The sequence below is a fragment of the Lampetra fluviatilis genome, chromosome 6 (assembly GCF_964198595.1).
Source record: "Lampetra fluviatilis chromosome 6, kcLamFluv1.1, whole genome shotgun sequence".
Classification (NCBI taxonomy): Eukaryota; Metazoa; Chordata; class Hyperoartia; order Petromyzontiformes; family Petromyzontidae; genus Lampetra; species Lampetra fluviatilis.
This window is the reverse complement of record NC_136280.1, coordinates 17,957,085-17,983,145: the sequence shown is the minus strand read 5'-3', so window position 1 is coordinate 17,983,145 and position 26,061 is coordinate 17,957,085. Positions and strand designations below refer to the sequence as shown.

At 51.6% G+C, this 26,061-nt stretch overlaps 1 protein-coding gene across 1 annotated transcript in view; it reads left to right on the top strand.

Annotated features, from left to right (window-relative positions):
• Nucleotides 1–24,820, top strand: part of LOC144932937 (interferon-induced very large GTPase 1-like) — a 32,298-nt gene extending 7,478 nt beyond the window's left edge. The window contains exons 2-3 of the mRNA XM_078857336.1: nt 3,921–4,014; nt 19,429–24,820. Coding sequence (XP_078713462.1) covers nt 3,921–4,014; nt 19,429–24,250 — 4,916 coding nt within the window. The 3' untranslated portion in view covers nt 24,251–24,820. The remainder of the gene's footprint in view (nt 1–3,920; nt 4,015–19,428) is intronic.
• Nucleotides 24,821–26,061: the final 1,241 nt, after the last annotated feature.

The following is a 26,061-nucleotide window of genomic DNA, read 5'->3' as shown; positions in this document are numbered from 1 at the left end:
CACTGTGTCTGAGGCATTTGAAGCTTCAGATAAATCTGCTTCAACCCGGTTCCATGCCCGTTGTATCCTGGCATCAAGGTCCTATTTCTCAGCCTCATCGCTTTCCAAGGCCCATTGTGTCAACCTGACCTCTCTTTGGGGCCTTGAACTCCCTTGGTCCTCTTGAGGCAGGATGGGAGGTCCTGGATTGCTTAAATAACCTTCTTCAGTATCTCTCCCTGCTGAACTGTGGCTTTCCACGCTGCGATGCTTGCAGCACGATTTTAATGTAGACTCGTTGCAGAGTTCCTTGCTTTCTGCAGGCTGACTGCTTGAGAGCTCTTTTCTTGCTGCAGGCTGACTGCTTGAGAGCTGGTTGCTTGCTGCAGGCTGACTGCTTGAGAGCTCCTTTGCTTGCTGCAGGCTGACTGCTTGATAGCTGGTTGCTTGCTGCAGGCTGACTGCTTGAGAGCTGGTTGCTTGATGCAGGCTGACTGCTTGAGAGCTCCAAGAAGAGTGTCTTTTTACTATCTCGGCCTCGCTGTGCGCTGCGTTGCAATAAACCCTCGGAGCCAGGATGAACGTCTGACTCCAATCGTCATTTATTGATTGTAACAAGGTAAAACTGGTGAGAAAACACAGATACAGCATCTGTTATAATCCGGAAACACCAACACAATGAACACCACAGCATCAGAACATTGTCTTAGATAACAATAGATCCTGGATGGACCAGGCCCCTACATTACCACTGAACAACTAGACAAAAGCACAAGCCGGTGCGTTGCATACAAGCACATCGTGTATTCATCCCACTGCACCCCAAATGTACAGCATTACACATAACACTAAACTGTGGATGAGATACTTCGTCATAGGCACAAGTCTGACTCGACCTACTAAATCACAAGTAACATCCACAATAAGGAAAGACGCAGGCTTCGTTACTAACTAGGCCTCGTATTTACTAAAACAACTTAACGGCACCATAAAGGCATTTACATCACTATAACGGTCATTCCAACATTACAACAGCATTGCCAATATTATAGGAATATAAACAACTTACAGACAATGCTTCTTAAGCTCCCACAATGGACAAGTGCGGCTGTGGTCTCACTGAGATGCGATGCGTGCCGCCATCTTGACTTATCTGTGTAATGGCCGACGCCCGCGTGGTACAGTGGAAATCTAAAATCGTAACTTCCTGGTCACGTGACCAAAATTAGCATAAAAAAACAGGAACTTCCTGTGACCGTACGCTCCACATCTGCCGTGAGGCAAGACAGTGTAGGAGGACGAAGTCACGGGACAGACCCAGGTACCATGGGTTGACTGCTATGCCAGGCTTGGTGTAGGAGGAGGAAGTCACGGGACAGACCCAGCTGCCATGGGTTGACTGCTGTGCCAGGCTAGGTGCAGGAGGAGGAAGTGATGGGACAGACCCAGCAGGTGCCATGGGTTGACTGCTGTGCCAGGCTAGGTGTAGGAGGAGGAAGTCACGGGACAGACCCAGCAGGTGCCATGGGTTGACTGCTGTGCCAGGCTTGGTGTTGGAGGACGAAGTCACGGGACAGACCCAGGTACCATGGGTTGACTGCTGTGCCAGGCTTGGTGTAGGAGGAGGAAATCACGGGACAGACCCAGGTACCATGGGTTGACTGCTGTGCCAGGCTAGGTGTAGGAGGAGGAAGTCACGGGACAGACCCAGCTGCCATGGGTTGACTGCTGTGCCAGGCTAGGTGCAGGAGGAGGAAGTGACGGGACAGACCCAGGTGCCATGGGTTGACTGCTGTGCCAGGCTAGGTGCAGGATGAGGAAGTCACGGGACAAACCCAGGTGCCATGGGTTGACTGCTGTGCCAGGCTAGGTGCAGCAGGAGGTCCCGGGACAGAGTGAGGTGCAATAGGTTGACAGAGATGACGGGCAGATGTGTACCACTTGTGCTGCCCATTGTCCCAACTCTGGACTTTTTCTGCCCGGTGCTTCGCTTGTTGTGAGTGTCCCTCCTCTGCCCTCCGCTGTTGCTGGAAGGTGACTGCCTCCAACTGCCCATTGGCATCAAGGTGCACCTATCCTGGCACTGCCCAGTAGCGTTCTTCACACATCAGCATTAGCATTGCAACCCGTGGATTGATTTCTTCGGTGTTTTTACTGCGTGAACGGATCTTCACAAAAATGGTTCTTACCTTGAACGTTTTTTTTAACTCGAACCGCTCTTCCCGCAAACAACGGTTATTCAATTTCGATGTAAAGCTTTCGTGACTGCAGGGATTCATCTTCTTGGTTCTTGCGGTAAAGTCACGTAGAAGGGAAATAAAAAATAATAATAATAAAACATAATAAAATTATTCTCACGACGTTTCGGCCACAACGCAAGCAGCCGTCCTCAGGTGAAGACCAGGTCTGTCGGGGAGACAGCATCTGAATGAAACACCACCACGCTTGGAGCGTATATTTAAGCTGGATTGGCGGGGAAGAGCGCCTTGACAAAAGAATTTGCATATCAAGAGGAATTTAGCATATTTATGGGAAATACAGATATGTGATTAGTACTACTTGTGAAATGCGTAGGAGGTGGGCGGGGGGTTTCAAAGTCATATTATGCCCATGCATTATGCAGGATTAGCAGCATCAAAGGGAGGGGATAGGAGTAGCATTAATAAAGGTAAAGGAATGTTGATAGTATGTAGCTGCAGTAACTAAACAACTACATAGTATCATCAGTATACTAAATATACTCTCCAATAAGCTGAGCTACTAACAGTAAGTAATACATTACAATTCTATGTCGCAAAAAATATAATATGCTTCCAGCTAAACTTTTTTCCCTTACATCACACGGGTCTACCCTGTACTATATACTGCCATAGACAAACTCAACATTAAATTATATACTGTATTACTATACACCACCCTATACCTTAGAATAATAAATAGTGTAATATTACACTATGTATTATTATATCCACCCTACTGTATATCACACTGCTGTATATTCACTATACAATTACGATACTATATACATTGTATTAAACATTACAATTTTATACTATGTATTATTATACAATCTGCTATACACTATACCATTGACCGTCGCATGAAAGATACTAAGAGGAAGCAACAAAATATGTCGATGGGAGAGTGGTAGTAGGAGACTTGCAGCGGAGCAAAGAATCCATTCCCTGCGGAGAATACAAGATATATAGTCAATGCCAGTGAGTGGACTGCGGTCCGAAAGTCACCGTAAACGTGAACACAATCAGTTAAGATCAGAAATGGTTTATTACGTCCTTCCAATGATTGCTGAGCCAGAATCCATCTTTTTGCGATATAGAATTGTAATGTATTACTTACTGTTAGTAGCTCAGCTTATTGGAGAGTATATTTAGTATACTGATGATACTATGTAGTTTATACTTTAGTTTTTTACGTGGTTGTTTAGTTACTGCAGGTACATACTATCAACATTCCTTCCCTTTATTAATGCTACCCCTATCCCCTCCCTTTGATGCTGCTAATCCTGCATAATGCACGGGCATAATGACTTTGAAACCTCCCGCCCACCTCCTACACATTTCACAAGTAGTACTAATCACATATCTGCATTTCCCATAAATATGCTAAATTCCTATTGATATGCAAATTATTTTGTCAAGGCAGTCTTCCCCTCCAACCCAGCTTAAATATACGCTCCCAAGCGTGGTGGTGTTTCATTCAGACGCAGTCTCCCCGACAGACCTGGTCTTCACCTGAGGACGACTGTTTGCGTTGTGGCCGAAACGTCGTGAGAATAATTTTACTATGTTTTATTTTTATTATTTTATTATTTCCCTTCTACGTGACTTTACCGAAAGAACCAAGAAGATGAACGGTTATTCACATAAAGGTTTTTTTGTACTTGAACGGTTCGTCACATGAACGACGTTTCTTCATCACAGAAGACGACGAAGCGGATGAGCCAACGCCCGACCGTCCGATACCTGGAGGTGGCGGACACTCAGCCAGGAGCCTTGGTCCATTGCCATCGCAGAGGTAACACTGTTGCTGAAGTTGCTTCTGTTGCCAAATCATTGCTTCTGCCGACAAAAAAGGCAGCGAGTAATGGCGTAGCGGTTAGCGCACTTTGTGTGTGTGTCTGTGGGGAGCGGTGGCGCAGTGGTTACGCCACGATGTGTGTGTGTGCAGGGAATGGTGGTACAGCGGTTAGTGCACTGTGTGTGTGGGAGTGGGGAGCGATAGCGCAAAGTGATTGGTGCCGTGTGTGGGGAGCGGTGGTGCAACAGTGAGTGAACGCACTGTGTGAGCGGTGGTGCAACGATTAGCGCAATTTGTACGTGTGGAGCGGTGATGCAGTGGTTAGCGCACTGTGTCTGTGTGAGCTGGGAGTGGTGGTACAGTGGTTAATACTGCTATGTTGCATGTGTAATGCAGCTCTCAGAGACGCCGTCTTGTCTTCTGTATATTTATTAAGAGTAAAGTCCAATGACAACTCAACACGAGAGTGGCTCCGTACACTTGGGTATTGACACAACTATATTCTGAGACAACATAGCTTCCAGTCTCAAGACAACTCGCTGACGATGGATCCAAGGCGACGACGGCGGCAGTTCCCCACACCAAGCAGCCCCAAGCTTCCGCTCACGCTGCTACTTATCCTCGCCCGGTCCGGCCACGCCCTTATTCCCGAATTCTCCTCACCACACCTGGCCCTGCCGATCACCACCCTGCCGATCACCGCCATTGGATCCCATGCTCCCCCTCACGTGACCCTGTCAATGCTTGTTTCATTAATCATCATTAGCTCATCCATTAATAACCATGGTCCCGGGGAACCATACTGTCCTACTATCGCTCCACACTGTCATTACATCACCCCCCCTCTCTTAAAAAAATAGCCGTTCTCAGCTAACACAATTTCAACAATTTATTTTTAGGCCGAATCAACCATGTAACACAACACGTAATAATTGTTTAGGGGTTGAAGGAACGACCTACACTTCAGAAACCCGATGCGAACCGCCGCAACAAAATCCGTAACACAACAATATCGCCAACCCTGAACAACACACGCACACAACCCCCGCGATCACCCCCAGCCACTGACATTTTGAACATATGGACGCCCACAGCACACAACGTAACACACAAATTAGGGCGACCCATTAACTGAATGTCAACCCCCTTGACCGAGTCCTCGATGCCGGCCCGTCACCACAGGTGGGAATATGGCTGCCATCGGCCAACAATGGCTCAGCCATCAGAACGGAGGGGTCAAAGTCTTCAGTGGCTGGCCACTGAAGACTTTGGCAGGTCCTCTGCCCGGTGGTCCCTTGCGTGTGGAGGGCCCTCGAGATTTCCCCAACGTCAGGGGCTTGAAAACTGCGGACAGAACAACACCATTTCCCCGGCGTCCGATTATTTTGGCAAACCGCCCCGGCCCATCCGACACACCAGACCCTGACCACATAGACTCTGGGAATAAATTCTCAAATCGGGGACACACATACGGCTTTAAGCGCGATGGGTGAACAAACCAGCGCCGGCGCCCTACCTGTACACGAACACATTGTGGCCATCTAGCCTCAACGATTTCCACTGGTCCTTGCCATGGTCGGTGCAATTTGGGGGACGTGTGCAACGGCACCAGTGGGCAGTGCAGCCACACTCTATCTATATGGAGGGCCGCGTGGTCCGTCCCATACAGGTAGGGTCTGTATTGTTGCACAAAGTGCACCATGGCCAAGAGTTCCCTTCTCGTTACACAGTAATGCTGTTCTGCGGATGACAGGACGCGGCTCCCGTACACGACCACCCTTTCGACGCCATTCTTAACCTGTGACAGGACAGCCCCTATGCCCGTGTCACTGGCATCAATATCCAAGATGAACGGTAAGGAAAAATCCGGATACACAAGGGGAGGCGCATTGGCAAGGCTCTCATGCAGTGTGACAAAAGCGGCCTCCTCCCCCTCTTCCCACCTAAATTTCTGGTCTTTAGCCGTCAAAGCATGGAGAGGCTTAGCGATCGTCGCGAACTGCGGAACGAACCTTCGGTAATAGGACGCGAAACCGACAAAACTCCGCACCTCCCCCACCGACTGAGGAGTCGGCCAGTCGCGCAAATATGCCGTTTTGTCGGGGTCCGTCGCTATCCCAGAATCGCTCACGATGTGGCCCAAATACCGCACAGAGGTTTGCAACAGGTGGCACCGGCATTACACGACGATTTTTAAAGGGCAAGGTTAAAAAAATTACCTCTGACATGATAATAGCCGAGGCACCCGTGTCAACCAAAACATGGACCTCCACTCCTTGTACCCGCCTGATGATCACCGACGAGCCCACCACCGGTACCAGCCGACTATCGCCCCCGATTAGAGGGAGGGGGGTAGATTTGGTCTTCTAAAGAACCCGGTTTTCTGATGCGTGATATGTTTCTAGCGGCCGAGTGTTCAGTGCGTCATGACTTGCCTGGGGGGGGCTGGGATGCAGTGGTTGACGAGGTGGTGGACGTGCGGGACCCCGTCAATGTCCGAGCGGCGTTTTGGCTTCCTCGCGCGAAGTGGCCAAGGTGGCCACAATGGAAACTGGCGGCCCTGGCCGCTCACGATGATGGCGTCGCCCCGACCTGGATCACCACTCTCGGTCCCGTCGCGGCATGTCTCCTCGCGGCCATTCCCATTCCCGAACCGCCGCTGACACTTCCACCGTAGATGCAGCGCCATCCTCCGTCGGCTCCTCCATGCCCTGTGATGGTCGGCCGAGCGACCCGTCTCTCGGCAACAGCTTCCCCATCCACGCGGCCACTCTGGTCTGCTTCTGCAGCGTTTCATACGCTTGCAGACACAAGGGCGGCCCACAAGGATGTCTGAGCCTCTAAGTCTATCACCGGCAGCACGACACTCATCTCTGAAGCCAACTCCAACATCTTCTCTATAACGAGGGAGTTGAGCACCGCTTGATCCCACCGCGGGTAGGCCGACAGCCCCAATGCCATCAGCACGCCGCAGTAGGCGAGGGGTGTCTCGGCGTCCCCTCGACACCGCTGGAGAAACTTTCCTCGCGTGGCCAATGGTGGGTCGTATACAGCGGCCATTTCTCTGTACGCCTCCTGTAGCGTAGCTCTTTTCTCTGCAGGGATGGTCCAAAGTGCTGCCAGGCCATCATCATCCAGAGCCATAGGCAAGGCCCGCAATGCCTCCTCCGTCCAGTCGACAGATCGGTACGCCGCCTCAAACCAGTGGGTGAAGGCACTCCAATCTCCCCCTGCTGCTGTGAACTTCACAGGGGGTAGCCTTCGTGGTCGATCGGCGGCACCCTGCCTCACCGCGGGAGTTGGCACTATCTCCGCAGCCTCCCACACCGGTTCCAAAATGGCGGCCGTCGGTCGCGCTGCATCCCGCAAAATGGCGGCCACCGACCACGTGGTCTCCAGCACGGGAACCCCCACTGCAGGCGGCTGCTCTGTCCTCCCCGCTCGAGTAAGCAACTCGTCCACGGCCACCTCCGTCCTCGATGTCGCCGCGCCCACCGACGCCACCAAATGAGCGACTGTCGAGCGGAGCCGATCCACCTCCGCCACCAGCTCCTGCCATCCTTCCGTCGGGCCGCTCTGGGGAGAAGCGGCCCCCGCCATGGCCTCGAGTAACCTCATCCTTCGGCCGGCACTCACACACCCTGTCCTGTAGGGCTGGCACTGCACACAAAGCGTGGTGCCATCTAGCACTATCAATCAGCGCTTACCATGCCCCTCTAGGCCCGGTACTACACCCACACCATTGTGGTATCCGCGATGTCGTTACACCACACGCCGTGCCTTTCTCGGGCTGGCACTGCACATTGACATCCCACGATGTCACTACATCACTCCCCCTTTCGTAGAACTCAGCCATCCCGCCTGTCAACTCCCCCTCAACACAACAAATAAAACCCTTTAGTGTGCCTCAACAAATAAATACCCCATCCCATATATTCAATATATACAGAGACAAATGGGGGAAGGGGACATTAGTAGAGAGAGAGAAATAAACAACACGCAGTAACACGCAAAAACTCGGGACCCCCTCCAGCACCATCATCTCCCACCCTCACCGTGTAACAACATCCACAAGCACAATAAAGGCCAGGTTCAGCCAATGACCGATACAACATACCGAGTGCGACAACCAACTGACTGTGTGGGAGTGTGTGTGTATAATGATCACAAAAACCGAAGAGTTTTTGATCGAGTCCTTGTGGCCGGGCCCCAGGTTAGGTGAATGTACTCTTCCTGGGTGTCCCGGGGGGAATTTGAAAATTTCCCATCGAACCCAGCTCCTCACAAAGAGCAGTCGGCCGGGCAGATGGACCCTCCGCTCTCGAAGCGTGTGGAGACGTCGCAGGTTGCGGCTTGGGGGAAGTTAAACGCGCGGAACCTGAGGACGGGATCACATAACTCCCCTGAGGACCAACCTCAGTGGGTACACACTTCAGTTCGCTTGACACACCTGACACTCGGCCCCTGTGTAGTGGAGATGAGATGAATTAATGCGGCACGATGAAAGGCCTGTGGTGAGAGGGATGTACAAACCAACTTCGTCGACCCCAGCGAATTTGAACACACTGGGGCCGAACGACCCAAATCACATCAACCGGCCCCCTCTAGGGTTTAATCAATTTGGATGATGTACCCAGTGGTACCAGTGGATAGTGCAGCCAGGCTCTGTCCAATTCGTGCCAATTGGCACGAATTGGAATTTTCCCTGGAAGCCTCGCGCGCTTCCGAAAGCCTCTGAAGGGCGAGGCGCATGGACTCCGAAATTTTAGATTTAGCCTTGCTTGGCACGGCTCATAATTGGACATCAATGGGGGTGGTCGTCATCTCTCCCAACATAAAACAATGGCGAGTAGCCAGTGGACGCGTGAGGGGCCGTTTTATAGGCAGCCAGGCCCCCGGGAACATGCAAGTCCCAGTCAAGCTGGGACTCGCTGACCTGATGGCCCAACATGTAAGTCAGAGTCCTGTGCAACTGCTCCACCATTTCATCTGCCTGGGGGTAGTAGGGTGACAAACGTACTTTCTTTGCTCCCAACAAATCACACACCTCCCACAGCAATTTCGAAGAAAATTATTTACCCTGATCAGTCAGAAGGCCCTCAGGGGCACCCTTGTCCATCACATAGCCATCGAGGAATGCCTCGGTGATGGCGGCCGCCAACTGGTTGGGAAGCGGCCAGGCCATCGGCCACAACGAAAAATATTTGATGCCCACCAGTAAATACTTATTTCCGCGAGGGGTGGTTGGAAATGGACCAAGGATATCAATAGCGACCAGCTCATTTATGCGGGAAAGTGGGATGGATTGCAACGGTGGACAACAGGGTTTAGACGGGTGTTTCCGCCGCGCGCATTGCACATACCCCTTCAATATATTAGCGACATCTTCCACCATGCCGGGCCAGAAGAAGTCGAGCTTGAGTGTGTCTAGTGTCTTATGCACACCCAGGTGCAACAGTCGCTCGTGTACCGCCCAGATGATTTTACCTCGCAATGTTGTAACGACAAAACCCTCCATCCCAATGCATGAGCAGAGGATGACAGAGGCTACACCCTGTCGATCCCCACCCCCGTCCACCTCCATGATACGGCGTCGTAACTTAAACAGGAAAGTGTCCTCAACCTGGAGGCGCCCCCACTCCGCATGGTCCAAGCCAATAACGGCGTCACGTGCCATAGTACCGTCGGCTTCATCAGAGGTGTCAGAGGTGCCGATGCCGCAAAGGGAGGGGGCGAGTCCTTGGCAGGCGCCTTACAGCGCCCCGAGCCCAAGAAACATGTGCACCCATCGCTCATTGGTAATCGCGACATGGCATCCACGTTTGTGTGTCGGGTACCTTTGCGGTAGGAAACAGTAAAGGAATAATCCTGCAGGACTTCCAACCAACATGAAAGTTGGCCAGACGGCTGTTCAATATGCAGCGCGTACTGTAGTGCTGCATGGTCAGAGCGCACCTCAAAGCGTCTGCCATAAAGATAGGGGAGATACTGTTGTACCAAAAAAACTATAGAAAAAAGTTCCCGGCGTGTGACACAGTTCTGTTATTCGGCCTGGTCAACCAAAGTGCCATGGCCTCGAGTAACCTCATCCTTCGGCCGGCACTCACACACCCTGTCTTGTAGGTTTGGAACTGCACGCAAAGCGTGGTGCCATCTAGCGCTATCAATCAGCACTCACCGGGCCCCTCTAGGGCCGGTACTACACCAACACCATTGTGGTATTCGCGATGTCGTTACACCACACGCCGTGCCTCTCTAGGGCCGGCACTGCACATTGACATCCCGCGATGTCACTACACTTATGTACCCTGAGGTTTGGGCCACCCTTTGGGCCACCTTGTATAATAATAACTATGTATAGTTACTTTTGGGCCACCATGTATAATAATAACTTTGTGTCCTGGCTTTTTGGTCACCCTGTATATTTCCCACCCTATGTGTCCTGACAGTCGGGCCACCCGGTATAATAACTCTGTTTCCTCACTTTTGGGCCAACCTGTATAACAATAATCCTATGTGACCTAACTTTTGGTCACCCTGTATAATAATAAGTCTGTGTCCTTACTCTTTGGTCACCCTGTATAATTCCCACCCTATGTCTCCTGACTTTTGGGCCACCCTGTATAATAAGTCTGTTTCCTCACTTTTGGGCCACCTTGTATAACAATAACCCTCTGTGTCCTGCATTTTAGGTAACCCTGCATAATAATAACCCTATCTGTCCTTACTTTTTGGCCACCCTATATAATAGCCACTATATGTGTCTTAACTTTTTAGCCATCCTGTATGACAATAATATATGTCCAGACATTTGAGCCATCCTGTATAATAATAACCCTGTCCTGATTTTTGGGGTTCCCTGTCCAACAATAACCATATTTATCCTGACTTTTGGGCCACCCTTTATAATAATAACCATGTGTCCCCACTTTTGGGCCACCATGTATAATAATAACTCTGTTGTCCTGGCTTTTTGGTCACCCTGTATAATTTCCACCCTATGTGTCCTGACATTTGGGCCACGCAATATAATAAGTCTGTTTCCTCACTTTTGGGCCACCCTGTATAACAATTATCCTATGTGTCCTTAATTTTAGGCCACCCTATGTAATAAGCCTGTTCCCTAACTTTTAGGCCACCCTGTATAATAACCCTATCTATCCTTCCTTTTGGGCCACCCTGTATAATAATAACCCTATGTGTGCTGACTTTTTGGGCTACATTGTACAACTGTAGTGAGTCCAACTGAGTCGCGGACGTTGTTCCTTTTAGAGGCAACATCTTTATTTGTGTAGGGGTGTTAGAGAGAGAGCCGTTATGCATGGCAGCTTATGGGAAACAAACACAGTGGGCGGGGCTACGTGAGTGCACGGGGGGGGGGTGCTCTCAACGACGTCCGCACCAGGCAGCCCGGGGCCCCACCCCTCAGCGGGGGTGGAGAATAAAGGGGGATGTGTCAGAGGGCTCAGGCCAGAATGTTAAAGCTAAACCAGTGAAGACCGAAGATCGTCCAGCTAGAGCCCTGGACTCCCCTGGGACGCCGCCCTTGTCAGGGCCGCGCAGGACCGAGCCAGCGGCGTGGTCCCGAGAACCAGAGCTAGTGCTCTGGGACTCCGGGTACCGTAGCCCGACTTACCAGTGTCGGGCCACACAGCCTCCCCTAGCCCGTTAGTGGAGGACTAGGAGGTAGGTCAGAGATAGCTAGCAGTGTATTCCCAGCTAGCCGGGTGAGGGGGCCGATACCCCCTCTAGTATTGTATGTCCACAGTTGTGACTACTTGTACGGAATAAATACGTGTGCCTCACCAACGGTGTCCAAGAGTCATCAACGGTACTTCATCTGGTGTCAGAACAACTACGAACATGGACACGCGCCGGACAGCTCGAGCCGGAGTACCGCAGGTGGAGGACACTGCTGAAATTGTCGAGCCCGAGACGGCTCAACAAGACATTGTGCAGCCGGGGCCGGACGCATTCTTACCGGGGCATCAGGATGAAGAGGAGCCGCCATCAGAAGGGCTGAGGCTGGCTCACGCGAGGCTGGCGGAGCTGCTTTACGCCGCTGCCGCCATACTCGAACACATCACGCGGCTGGGGGCTGGTGGACCACCACGGGGCGAGGAGAACCGACGTCCGATGCGCCTTCCCGCCATCTCAACGGATTCAAACTTTGAATCTCCCGCCATCGCCGCAGCAGCTGCTGAGGGCGTGGCCAGCCTGGACCTCGGGTCCAACATCGCTCTCGCTGGGGCTGCCGCGTCACCGCCAGCGGAGGGAGCGTCATCACGGCTGCGACAGGCGATACCATCTGCCGTTCGCGCCGAAGCGCAGCCGAGTTACGGGGACAGCAGCCTGCGAGCTTCCATGGCGACCGCTGCGCTGCACCAACGGCTGCCTCCGCTCAAAGAGTTTGTTGGCACGGAGGGCGACTGGGGTGGCTTCCAGCGACGCTTCCTCGCCCACCAAGAAATGGCACGGTGGTCGGATGCTGAGGCTCTCTGCGCGTTGCCGGCGCTCCTCGACAGCGACGCACTCGCCGCCCTTACATCGGCGCCGAGGGAGAAGCGCTCCACGCTACAGATGGCGCTGCAGTTGCTGGCCGGGGTCTACGGACCTTCAGCGGAATGCAGGCAGCAGGTTTACGATCGCCAGCGGGGTGCAAAGGAGTCGCTCCTGGCGTACAGGACGAGTCTCCTGGCACTGGCGAAGATGGCCTTCCCTCGAATGGACGACGACGGCGTGGACGCCATGGTCACAGAAAAAATCCTCCTGCTGGCAGACGACCTGGACATCGCCATCGTTGCACAGGAGGACACGGAGATGAGTTCCCTCCAGGCTGCGCGGCTCCTCCACGCCAACCTGCTGTCACAGCGTCGGAAAGCCAGCAGGGCAGCGGCCGGGCGTGCGGTGGCTGCAGCCACCCTCCCGGCGGAGGAGGTTTACGCCGTCGACCGTCGACGGCAGCAGGGGACGGGAGCACGGTCGGGCCGGGATGGGTCGAGCCGCCTCGACCGTCCGTCATCGCCGCCGGCGCTCCCGTGTTGCTTCAACTGCGGCGTCCGGGGCCATGTCGCCTCGGGGTGCCGCTCTCCTCGGCAGCGCGGGACGATGCCTCGACAGGACGCAGGCCCTCCTCCTCCCAAGCTCCATCAACATAATCCGGCGAGTCGCGGCACCCCTCATGTTTGGCCCAAGCACACACTCGTCACACACTCGCACACCGCAACGAACGGGGGGCCGACATTGCGCTGCGACGGGCCAACACGCACCACTATGGGGACTCAAATCGAACCCAGGCAGTGGTCCATGTTGGCCCATCGCGTTGTGGCCGCGTCGTCGGGGTCGTCGGCCGTGGTGGGACACATTGACGGGGTGGAGGTACGCATCCTGGTCGATACGGGGGCATCGGCGACCATCATTTCCGAACTCATTTACAATATTCTACCTGTCCAGAGCCGTCCTTTACTGCCGGTTAACGTCCCATTCTATGCTGCTAACGGGGGCTCTCTTGGCATCATTGGACAGATTCGAGCGCAAATTTGTATCGGGGATATCAAATTGTCGGGCCCGATTTTTGTTTCCTCCTCGCTGGCGGTTCCGTGCCTGCTGGGGACGGACTTCTTGAGCAAAATGCCGATTCGTATTTTAATAGACCAGGGATGCATTGAGCTCCCGTCGGGACGACGCATGGCGTTCCTGCCTTCCCCTACTGCGGCTCGGACGGCGTTCGTAACAGTACCAGCGTTCGTCGTTAAAACAGTTCGTGTGCCGCCGGGAGCTCAAATGTTGGTGCCTCTAAAACTTCGTCGGCCCTTCGCTGAGGGCATTGGGGACCAGGGAATTCTGCTGGGACCATCTAGGGCCGGGGTTAGTGGACCTCATTTGATTCCGGCCCAGACCGTCGTAAGAGGGGACAGGGACCCTTTCATCGCGGTCCTCAATGTGGGGTCGCAGACAGTGGTAGTTCCTCAAGGGACGGTGCTTGCTCACGCGACGCCAGTGCCCTGCGAGGAACCTGTTGCGAATCACGTTGGCACTGCTCCCCGGCCGCACCCACATTCGGACAGCGATGGAGGGTGGCTCGATGCGCTTTGTGCGGGATCGACGGACCTGTCAAATTCAGAGCGCCAACAGCTTAGAATGCTACTGCGGGAATTTTCCGACGTTTTCAGTCGGGACAAATACGATTTGGGTTGCACTCATCTGCTGCGTCACCATATTGACACGGGTGACAGCGCGCCAATACGCCAGAATCCGTTTCGGTTAAGTCCCGCCGAAAAGGACCATGTCAAATCGGCTATTGATGACATGTTAGCCGCCGACATAATTTCTCCTTCCACCAGCCCTTGGGGAGCGCCGATCGTCCTGGTTAAAAAGCAGGATGGCTCGTTGCGATTTTGCGTTGATTTTCGGCGCCTTAACAAAATTTCGGTTGCCGACGCATACCCGCTCCCACGGATGGACGAATCGCTGGACGCCTTGGCGGGAGCGCGATTCTTCTCCACACTGGATTTACTTTCGGGATCCTGGCAGCTTCCTCTGGACGATGATTCAAAGCCTAAAACTGCTTTCCGTACACCGCACAGCCTGTTCCAATTCAACCGGTTGCCGATGGGCTTACACTCAGCGCCGGCAACTTTCCAGCGTTTGATGGAATTGGTTTTGGCTGGATTGCAATGGGAGTCGTGCCTGATTTATTTGGATGACGTTATCGTCTTTAGTAAAACTTTTGACGAACATCTCCAGAGGTTGCGGGCGGTTTTCCTAAAGATGCGGGCTGCTAATTTGAAATTCAAACCCCAAAAATGTCATTTGTTACGCGATTCGGTGCGTTATTTGGGGCACATTGTGGGGCGCTCAGGTATTGCTACCGATCCCGCCAAAACGCAGTGTGTCAGCTCCTGGCCGACTCCCACCTCGGTGGGAGAGGTCAGGAGTTTCATTGGCTTCGCGTCGTATTACCGACGGTTCGTCGCTGATTTTGCGACGATTGCCAAACCCCTACTCGCTTTAACATCAAAAGGGGTTCGGTTCCACTGGGGTCAGGAGGAGGAGGCTGCTTTCTGCTCCCTTCGGGACGCTCTGGTAAAAGCTCCTCCCTTGATTTACCCCGATTTTTCGGAACCATTTTTGCTCGACACCGATGCGAGCAACACGGGTATTGGGGGCGTGCTTTCCCAGGTGGTTGACGGCGTGGAACGGGTGGTTGCGTACGGCAGTCGGGTGTTGTCTCCAGCGGAGCAAAGATATTGTGTCACCCATAGGGAACTGTTGGCAATTGTTTATTTCATCCAACAGTATCGCCCATATCTGTACGGTCGGCATTTCACCGTCCGCACAGATCATGCGGCACTGCAGTACGCCCTGCGAGTTCAACAGCCATCGGGACAATTGTCCCGATGGTTGGAGATCCTCCAGGATTTTGATTTCGAAACCACCTACCGTAAGGGCGTTCGCCACACCAACGCGGACGCTCTGTCGCGCATGTCAACCACCTCCGAATGTGCATGCCTCCTGGGGTCGGGACGTTGCAAGCCAGCAGGGGACATGCCGGTTCCGGTCCTGGCGGCCGCCGCCGACGACGAAACATTGCTTCCAAATTCTATCGCACAACAGGGAAAAGATTCCCTGCTGGGTTTGCCTGTTAATGAATGGGGGCGCCTCCAGATGGAGGATACCTCCCTCCTCGCGTCGCGTCGTCGCGCCGGGGAGGCGGGGCGGGGGACGGGTGATGCCGACGCATGGGAAATGCACGCGGGGTTGCTTATGCATTGGGACGGGAAATCCCATCGACACCGGCTGGTGGTCCCTTCTGGGTTACGGGGTAGGGTGGTGTGGGCTGCTCATGAGCGCCTCCTCCACCTGGGTACCCAAAAGACCCTCGCCTTGCTCCAGCATGATTTTTTTTGGCCAGGCATGACGAGGGATGTCGCAGATCTGTTGGCATCATGCCCTCGGTGTGCGCAGCGAAAACCACCAGCACGGGAGTCAAACCCGCCTTTGCAGTCTATCAGAGTCTCCAGAGTGAACGAACTTGTCGCGTTGGATATTCTGGGGCCATTTCCCGCCACCCCTAGGGGCAATAGATATTTGTTGACCGGGGTGGAATACTTTACGCGCTGGCCTATGGCCTGGCCCCTGGCCAACCAGTCGGCAGCAGCCATCGTGGAGGCCTTTGTCCAAGGTTACGTCATGGACAAAGGTGCTCCGGAGCGGCTGCTGACCGACCAGGGAAAATTTTTTTCCGGCAAACTCCTCCAACAGGTCTGTGAGCTCCTGGGAACGAAAAAAATTCGTACCTCTCCCTATCACCCACAAACTGACGGGATGGTCGAGCGTCTGCATGGAACCATCACGTCTATGTTGTCGCAGCAGGTTTCGGACTCACAGACCGATTGGGACTTGCAAATTCAAGGGGTCCTGGCAGCATACAGATTGGCCCCCCATGCTGCGACGGGATTTTCACCCTTCTTCCTCATGTATGGCCGTGAACCTGACCCACCTGTTCGGGCACAGCTGCAGATCCCCGCGCCCCTGGGAAAAACTAAATTGGCCGACCATGTTAAATTTAACCTTGTGAAATTGACTGAGGCACGGGATGCTGCCATGCTAAATTCAGACAGGCGTCAGAAAGTGAATGAGCTCCTCAGACTGGGTCGCGCGCACGTGCTACAGTGGAAGCCGGGGGACAGGGCATGGCTGCACTGTCCCCAGGTACCACTCGCGACCTCCTCAAAACTGGTGCGGCCGTGGCGGGGCCCCGTCGAGGTGGTCGAGGTTTTGCGGCCTCAGTGCGTTCGCATCAAATGGGGGAAGCGCCGGTGGTTTGTGCACCCCTCTAGTCTGAAACCCTTCGTTGCGGTGCGAGGCCCCACTCCACACACGCGTGGCCAAACATGTGGGGGGTCGGCCGACTAAAAGGGTCCGTCTCTGCTGCTCTCGCCTGACGTGTTGCCGGCTGTCCCGCCCCCAGGTGCACCAGGAATGACGGGTTCCCGCCCAACAACCCCTACGGGGGATGCCGAGGGTCTCGCGACATCAAGCGCAGACTCACTTCGAAATGGACAGCTGCCACCGGATGGTCCGCCATCCGGGGTTGCCCCGTGTGACGGGCCTGCGGCAAGGACGCGCGCAAGAATGCGCAGACTCTTGTGATGCACAAAAAGAAGAAATTTTTTGTATTTTTTTATTTTCACGTGTATGGTTACTGTGCGCTGCGTCGGTGGTGTGCTCCTGGCACATTGTGTTGTGTCATGTGTGTGTTGGGGGTTCCTTGCGATTTGTATATACGTTGCTTTTACGGAATTCGTATTTATTCGGGGGGGGGGGGGTGCGTCGGGTTGTTTTCCCTTCGGGGTTTTCTGGTTCTTGTTGTTCTCTTCGCGTTATGTTGAAAAATAGTGAGGCACACGCGTGGTCAGGGGGTAAATGCGCTTTTATTGTCGTTTTTTTTTGTATGTTGGCAGCCGGGACGGCTGCAAGCTATGCGGGGGGGGGGGGGGGGGGGGGCGGGGGGTGATGTAGGGGTGTTAGAGAGAGAGCCGTTATGCATGGCAGCTTATGGGAAACAAACACAGTGGGCGGGGCTACGTGAGTGCACGGGGGGGGTGCTCTCACCGACGTCCGCACCAGGCAGCCCGGGGCCCCACCCCTCAGCGGGGGTGGAGTATAAAGGGGGATGTGTCAGAGGGCTCGGGGCAGAATGTTAAAGCTAAACCAGTGAAGACCGAAGATCGTCTAGCTAGAGCCCTGGACTCCCCTGGGACGCCGCCCTTGTCAGGGCCGCGCAGGACCGAGCCAGCGGCGTGGTCCCGAGAACCAGAGCTAGTGCTCTGGGACTCCGGGTACCGTAGCCCGACTTACCAGTGTCGGGCCAGACAGCCTCCCCTAGCCTGTTAGTGGAGGACTAGGAGGTAGGTCAGAGATAGCTAGCAGTGTATTCCCAGCTAGCCGGGTGAGGGGGCCGATACCCCCTCTAGTATTGTATGTCCACAGTTGTGACTACTTGTACGGAATAAATACGTGTGCCTCACCAACGGTGTCCAAGAGTCATCAACGGTACTTCATTTGTAACACCGTAACACAAAGGGGTAACTGCCCCTTTACCAGATACAACCTAGGGTGGTGACCACCCAGCTAACTACACTATACAGAGGAGTAACTGCTACGAAGGGTTGGACCTTAACTCGGGTCTCTGATTACGTGGTTCCTCGTAGGGTGAAGAGCTTCCAGCTTGAGACGCCGAGCTTCCAGCTTGTAGAACGAAGAAACCCTCGGTCCCTCCTAGGGACCCGCCATATATCCCCCTACGGTCAGGGCCGCTCCGCCCTCGGCCCCGCCCGCCTTCTCGAGCATACTCGTTCCCTCTCAATCCCTCTCAAGAGCTCTCCCCGGACACGTGATCACCCACTAGCCCCCCCACCTGGGGCCCCCTGTGTGGATTCTCCGGATCACGTGTCTACAGGGTCAACCAGAGTGCCATGGCCAGGGGAAACCCTGCCCCTGGGCTGACACTCACCACTCCCCCTCGTGGGAGCCCCCATCACACGCTGTGCATGGTGCCCGCACTATCCCATTGCTCACCAAGCCCCACTAGGGCTGGTATTATACACAGCCACCCACACGGTGCTGTCCACGATGTAGGAACATCGAACAGTGTAGCCCTTCTGGGCCGGCACCATACAGTGACATCCCTGATGTCACTACACAACAATAAAACTACGTGTCCTGACCTGTATAATACTAACTCTGTGTCCTGACTTTTTGGTCAGCCTGTATAATTCCCACCCGATGTGTTTTTGTATGATAAACCTATGTGTCCTGACTTATGGGCCACCCTGTAAAATAACCACCTTATATGCCCTCCCTTTTGAGCCTACCTGTATAATAAACCTGTGTGCTGACTTTTGTGCTACCCTATATAATAAGTGTTTCCTCACTTTTGGGCCACCCTGTATAACAATAACCCTATGTGTTCTGACATTTGGGCTACCCTGTATAAGAATAACCATCTGTGTACTGACTTTTAGGCTACCCTGTATAATAACCCTATTTGTCCTGACTTTTGGGTCACCCTGTATAATAACAACCGTATGTGTCGTGACTTTTGGGCTACCCTGTATAATAACCCTATGTGTCCTGGCATTTGGACCACCCTGTATTCTAACACCCTATGTGTCTGGACTTGTGAGCCACCCCTGTATAACAATAACCCTTTGTGTCCTGACTTTTTTGCCACCCTGTATAATAACTACCCTATTTGTCCTGACTTTTTGGCCACCCTGTAAAATAATAACCCTGTGGCCTGACTTTTGGGCCACACTGTATGACACTAACCCAATTTGTCCAGATCTTTGGGCCACCTGCAATCACCCAATATGTCCTGACTTTTGTGTTCATTGTTTGTTACAGCTGTGAAGACGAAGGAGGAGATGGCTCATCCTGTCACCGCCGTGCTAACGCCGATTCGCAAGCACCAAAAGAAGTTGACGTTAAAATAAAAAATGATTTCGATGCCATGTTAAGTGATTTGGGTTTGACGGAGTTCTACCCTCAAAAATTGACACTCAGCTCTGTTTTAAAGATAACCAGAGCTTCTATTTTCAGAAAAAAACCCACGTCTTTGAACGAAATCCCCATGCATTTCCTGTACAATGTAATGAGGGCAAACGTGAAATCTAGAAACACTGAATACAGTTTAAGTGAAGGAACCACGCCTATATATCGTTCTTATGCAAACGATGAAGAAGAGTTCTCTCTGGGTAGCGTTATTGATCCAGAAGTGTACTCCGTCACCATCCTGGACTTGATAACCGCAGTATTCCTCTGCTCAGACAGCCTCTTGCAGCAGACACTCATGGTCAAGATGTCTTTGTGTCAGTTCGCGTTGCCTCTATTGCTGCCCGACGTGAGTCAGGGCAGCATCACCTTCCTGCTCTGGGCCATGAGGGCAGTGATTCACAAATGGAGACCGCATTCTAAAGAGGAGAGTAAAGGCTACATTGAGCATGCGATGGTCACTACAGCGATGCCAATGATCTCTTTTGTGCGAATTGGAGAGTGCGGGGTCTCTAAGTCATCGATCATCAACTCCATTGTATGCAAGGAGCCGCACAATTTCTTCGTGCACCGGGACATGGAATGCGGAAAATTTCCACGAAGGATTTCCAATGGCCTTGTCGAAGTTTGCTTTCACCTGCCATGTGGGAAATCGACCATCGACGTCTTCCCGGAGATATTCACGGTGGCGAATCTCCGCGGCGACGTGCGCAACAGCCCGGCTCAGTTCCAGTTTCTGAAATTGAACTCGGCCGCGGTGTTCATTGTTGTGGACAACATTGGCGAAAGAGATTGTGACTTTTTAACCTCGAGCTTCGATCCAAATTCAAACGTTTTTCTCGTGATTAATCCTGATGTGGAGCACCGAAGCCAAACCGAGGGGAGTGTCAGGAGGATTTTGACTGAACTGAAATTGAAAAACCAAAATGTGCACATCTGGGGCAATCAAAATCAGACCGTGTTTTTGAAAAATATAAACGGCAGCATCGACGGCGTGCTGAGATACAACAAGGTATCGAAAAATTTGGAAAACATGTCTCAAACTGACCCAAAGTTATGCATCATGACCGACGAAGTTTGCAGCGACTGCCAGGCGTCCGCGACTGTCGCCGACTGGATTGTCAGTGAGATTGAAATGAAGGATAAGGAATCTGTTAAAGCGACGTTGCTCACTGCTCAGGGGTTTTTCTGGCAGGAATGGTCAAGAAAGGACAAGGAGATGAATCGCTTGAGACATAGAGGAGATGTGGACATCAATGAGTACATTGCACAACTAAGTGAACATAAAATTCAAATCCGCAACGAGCAGGCGAAAGTGGAACTTCCCGACGTGGTGGACTCATTCATCTCAGCATGCTTCGAATTTTCTGTGGACAAAAAAGTGTTGTTCCTGCAGCGAATGAAAATGAAGCTCGATGTATTGTCAAGCAACATTATCGTTCCTTTGGAAGAAAAATTCAAGGAGCTCTGCATTGACCCGAACCATCACAAAGAAGCGCTTAAACAAACCAATGCAAAGATTGCTAACTCCCCGGTGGGTCTAGAGCACTTCATGCGCGAGCTTGGGCAGATATACGAGGCTTCCAAAGCGAGCAGAAGCAATCCTCAATTCCTGAGGCTTCCGTCGGTCATGGCGCAGTTGCTCATAAATGGCTTCCCCATGGAGCTCCTCGACGGAGATGCTGGCTGCATTCCCATCGACTGGGTGACGGACGTACTTGCCGAAGTGCGCACCCAGCTGGGCCGTGACCCCCGAGTCTTCATCGTGTCTGTGCTGGGGTTGCAGAGCTCGGGGAAGTCAACGCTCCTCAACGTCATGTTCGGCCTGCAGTTCGCCGTGGGCAGCGGTCGATGCACTCGCGGCGCTTTCATGCAGCTGCTCCACGTTGACGACAACTTCCAGCGAGAGCTCTGCTTCGACTTCCTGCTGGTGATCGACACAGAAGGGCTGAAGGCGCCGCAGCTCGCAAATCTCGATGACAGCTGTGAGCGCGATAACGAGCTGGCCACAGTGGTAATTGCCCTGAGTGACGTCGCCATCGTTAACTTGGCCACGGAAAATGCAGAAGAGATGAAAGACGTACTGCAGGTTGTCGTCCATTCATTTTTACGGATGAGAGAGGCCGGCAAAAAGCCACACTGCCTATTCGTTCATCAGAATTTTAATAGCGTATCTGCAATGGGCAAGACTCTCAATGATCAGAAACATCTGCTGGATCAACTGGACAGGATGACGAATGCAGCAGCGAAAATGGAGCACAAAGATATGTACTACAACAAATTTACCGACGTCATAGCACACGATTTGAACAAAGACAACTGGTTCATTCCTGGACTTTGGTTTGGCTGTTCTGCCATGTCTCCTGTTAGTTATGGATATACTGAACAAGTGTTTCAACTTAAGGCACACATCTTCGAAGAGAAACTAAAGTTGAAGAAACCCTGTAGCTTAACCGAGTTCGGACAGTGGGTGTCGACGGTATGGGACTCAGTGAAAAAGGAAACGTTCATCTTTAGCTTCAGAAACATCTTGGTCATTGAGGCATATAGCAATCTGTGTACGACATATGCAGATTGGGAGTGGAAATTTCGTAGCAAGCTCCTTTCCTGGACACAACTTGCACAGAACACCATAATGAACGCGGTACCGGACAAGCTCCACGATGTGCATGAGAGGTTACAACAGAAAGGAAGGGAAGAAGTCGACAATCACAAAACACTGCTTTTACAGCACATAGAGAATTTCTTTTCAAAACCTTCTGAAGATGCTCACCTCATTGTGAAATACAAAGAGGATTTCAACATCAGCACCAAGCATCTGGCCAAGCAAATACTGACCGAAGCTCTTGACAAGTGCGAGGAGACCGTCTGTAAGAGGAAATGTCTCCTCGCTTTGGAAACTTTGCAAGGCCAGTACAGGAATACCATCTCGCAAAGTGTGAACGATCTTCTGGAGAAATGCAAATTCGGCAAAGCTAATTTGACCGACGAAGAAATTGAGAAGGAATTCGAAGATGTGTGGTCAAGAACGGTTTCAAAGCTTCCCAAAGAATCGATAAGGAGGCGCAACGTACAGAAAGACATGGAGCAACAACTCTGTCATAATACACAGCGCCATAAAGCATTGGTGAATGAAAAGCTACGCGATCCGTCCATCTTGTGCATGGAGAAGCATAATTTCCAGGTGAAAAATGAGCACATAGCAGGCTGGATTATGAAAATGGGGTCTTCTCTGCAAATTAGCCACATACCATCAGAGCTGTATGATTTGTCCTATAACATAATTAAGGAATGCAAAGATTTGATAGAAACCAAGAAAAAGTCCAACAACGATTACCTCCCTACTTATTGGGATGAGCTTTTCACAATCGTAGATTATCAACTGCAGAGAGGATCTGAACAGAACATTCCTTTTGGCAAACACTTTGTCGTGGACATCAAGATTCATATTTGTGCAATTGCCATTGGTCCATTCATAGATCAACATGAAGAGTTTGTTGAGCAAAACAACCCATGGAATCAACTTCCATCAATGAAGGAGAAATACCACAGTGTATTTGCGGAAATGTATAATACTGGCGATGAAATGCGAAACATTGCAATGGTCTTTTGCGATCAATGCCTCAAACCTGCTTTGAAGGAAGTCATAGACCAAGAACTAGGTCCAAAGATTGTGGAATATATCAAAATAAAATGTATCACGTTATCCAATCGTAAAAACCTCCAACATTCTCTCTTATCCGATTTACTGGAGAGAGATAATTTTGACTTATATCACAGATTCTTAAACGATTACAAAAAGTTTACGACAACGTGGATAAGGGAGCATGTTGTGAGTTACTGCGAACAAAACAGAGAAGACATTTTCTATCTGACAAAAAGTATCTTGTTCGAAAAATCGGAACGAGCAAAGAGAGTCGTGTCGTCTCTCCTGAGGGAATCCACTCCGGTGAAGGTTTCCGACCTTTTGCAAAAGCTAAAGCTATCCCTAGCGGGCGACATTGTCATGGCAACGTACGCCCTCGACATCATCGGCCCGTTCATGCTCCAAGACTCCAACAGCGCCAAACGGTTTTGTGAGTCGCTAGACGGAGGCGTCGATCGAGTTAGCCGCGAGGTCGCCATCGACTTTGAGAAGTCCTACGACATTGAGGGAAAATTGGACAGACTGACCGTGCGGCCGCATGGCGAGCTCTTTAAGCTGTTGGCCGGATGTGGGAACGCCTGTCCCCTGTGCAAGGCGCCATGCGACCAGAGTGGTGGAGAGCACAGGGAGCATCGGGCAACGTTGCACTACCCTCAAGGACTCTGCGGCCAAAAATGGGACTCGTGCAACAAGCTGTCCGTCGAAGTGTGCACCACCTCTGTTGCAAAGAGATTCTTGTTCTTTTTCAAAGTACATAAGTTTTCCAACGGTGACACAAACAGGAAAATCGTTCGTTATGCAGACTACCGCACTGTGAATAAATACTACGGCTCTTGGAATATTCCGGAAAGTTCCACACTGGAGGCCCCACTCTTCTGGAGATTCGTGTTCTGCAAGTTCAATGAACAGTTTGCTGAGCGTGCAGTCGCCCAGCCGGCAGACATACCGAGAGGATGGAAATATATTACCAAGGAACAAGTGGAACGCGATTTGCAAAGAATGTACGGCCTCGTTGTAATCGATGAGTGAAATTAATTTAAGTACAGTGAGTCCCAGCTTAACGCAGGAGGAGTAGATGTCTCCCTGAAAAATTACGTGTTGGGCCAAAATTATTTCCCCATAAACAATGTAACGACAAATTTTGGTGAGATACGATGTACTACGCACACACAAATAACTAAGGATAGGCTGCTGTGCAATTTGCAGCAAAATTCATGAACTAATTACCCGCATCACGATTAATGTTACTGTTTGGAAATCAAAATAATTTCACGTATTATTTCATCCAAGGAATTATATGAGGTTGAAGCGTGAATGTGATTTTACAACGTAATTGCTTTTTTTTTATATCTGTAATTGTGGAATGCTTTGATGTCAGCCAGCCGACTCACCCTTTTGAAAATAGTTTAGCTCAGTGGGCTTTATTCAGTGGCAAATAGACTTCTAATTCTGAATAATATACTGGCAGTCCTCGGCTTCGAACATAATTCGTTCCTGGGACCCGTTTGTAAGTCCAACAGTTCGTCAGTGGGAACACAATAATATACCGTATTTAAATGCTCATACAATCAGTGTTATTGAATGTGTTAACGATGCAATAGGAAAACGTTAATTTCATGAGTAGAAATAAATATTGTGCATGCGTAAGTACCACTAAAAAAAATACTGTATAGGAAATAAAACAAAATAAAGTAACATGAATAGAATTTTTTTTTCACTTGAGTACTGATGCTGGCTTGCTTGTTGGCATAGGGACAATGACTTACCACAATTGCACACACGCACGCGCACACACGCAGACACACACGGACGCACGCACACACGCACAGACACCAATGACAAGTTAACCTTATGGCGGTACCCCGGGAGACCATCGTGCCCCGGTTCTCGGATAATGTCCGTGATGCAGTAATTTTTAGTCTGTGTTGATGGTCGGCGATGCGACCGACTATCGACTCATCTCGACGAGCTGTACACGATGCATCACCACTACGGTGCGTGCGAGGGTTCAGGGTTTCGGCGCAATCGTCCTCTCTGCGTTTCGACATCGGGGAGTGTGGCACTGATTTCGGATTAATTGGTACCCCAGTCGCGGAGTTACGTACACCTCTGGAAAAATAGTGTCCCAAAAATAAAACATTTAATCGCCTCGGCCATTTTGTATTGTTTGATACCCCGGGGTACCACCACAAGGGTCAAATATCACTCGTATGGCCTTAAGAGGCTGTTGAGGCAAGTGCCATTTGCGAACAGTGCCGATGAAGGCCGACACGGCACAAGATGGGGTGAGTGGCCAACACCATGCCCGGCGAGCTTTGTCTCCCCAGTGATGTTTACACATAGCACCAGGTACTTATTTGAGGCTGAGTCTACTTAGGGGAGGCCCAGAACCGGTTCAGATAATCGTCACTGGTGTTGGCCGTGAGCGGGATATCGAACTCGGGTCGCCGTTTTGGTAGCACAGCGTGCTAACCACTACGCGACCGTTCCCCACACACTCAAGCTTTCACACACTCAATCTTGATTTGAACCTTTCGTGACTGCAGGAATCCATACTCTTTGGTTCTTTCAGTAAAATCACGTAGGTATAAAATAAAATAAATCACGACGTTTCGGGCGCAACACAAGCATCCATCATCAGGTGGGAAAGCATGGTCTGCTGCTGAGGCAGACTGTTTTAAAAGGTTTGAAATGGGTGTAGCTCAAGGGTGATAAAGAAGTGGCCCGGGTTAGTGATGTTAATGTGAGAAATTAGCATGTAACTGTAAGATAGGAGAGTGGCCTCCTCGATGAGGGTACGGAAGTGGCTATGTTAATGTGAGAGATTAGCATGATGTTAA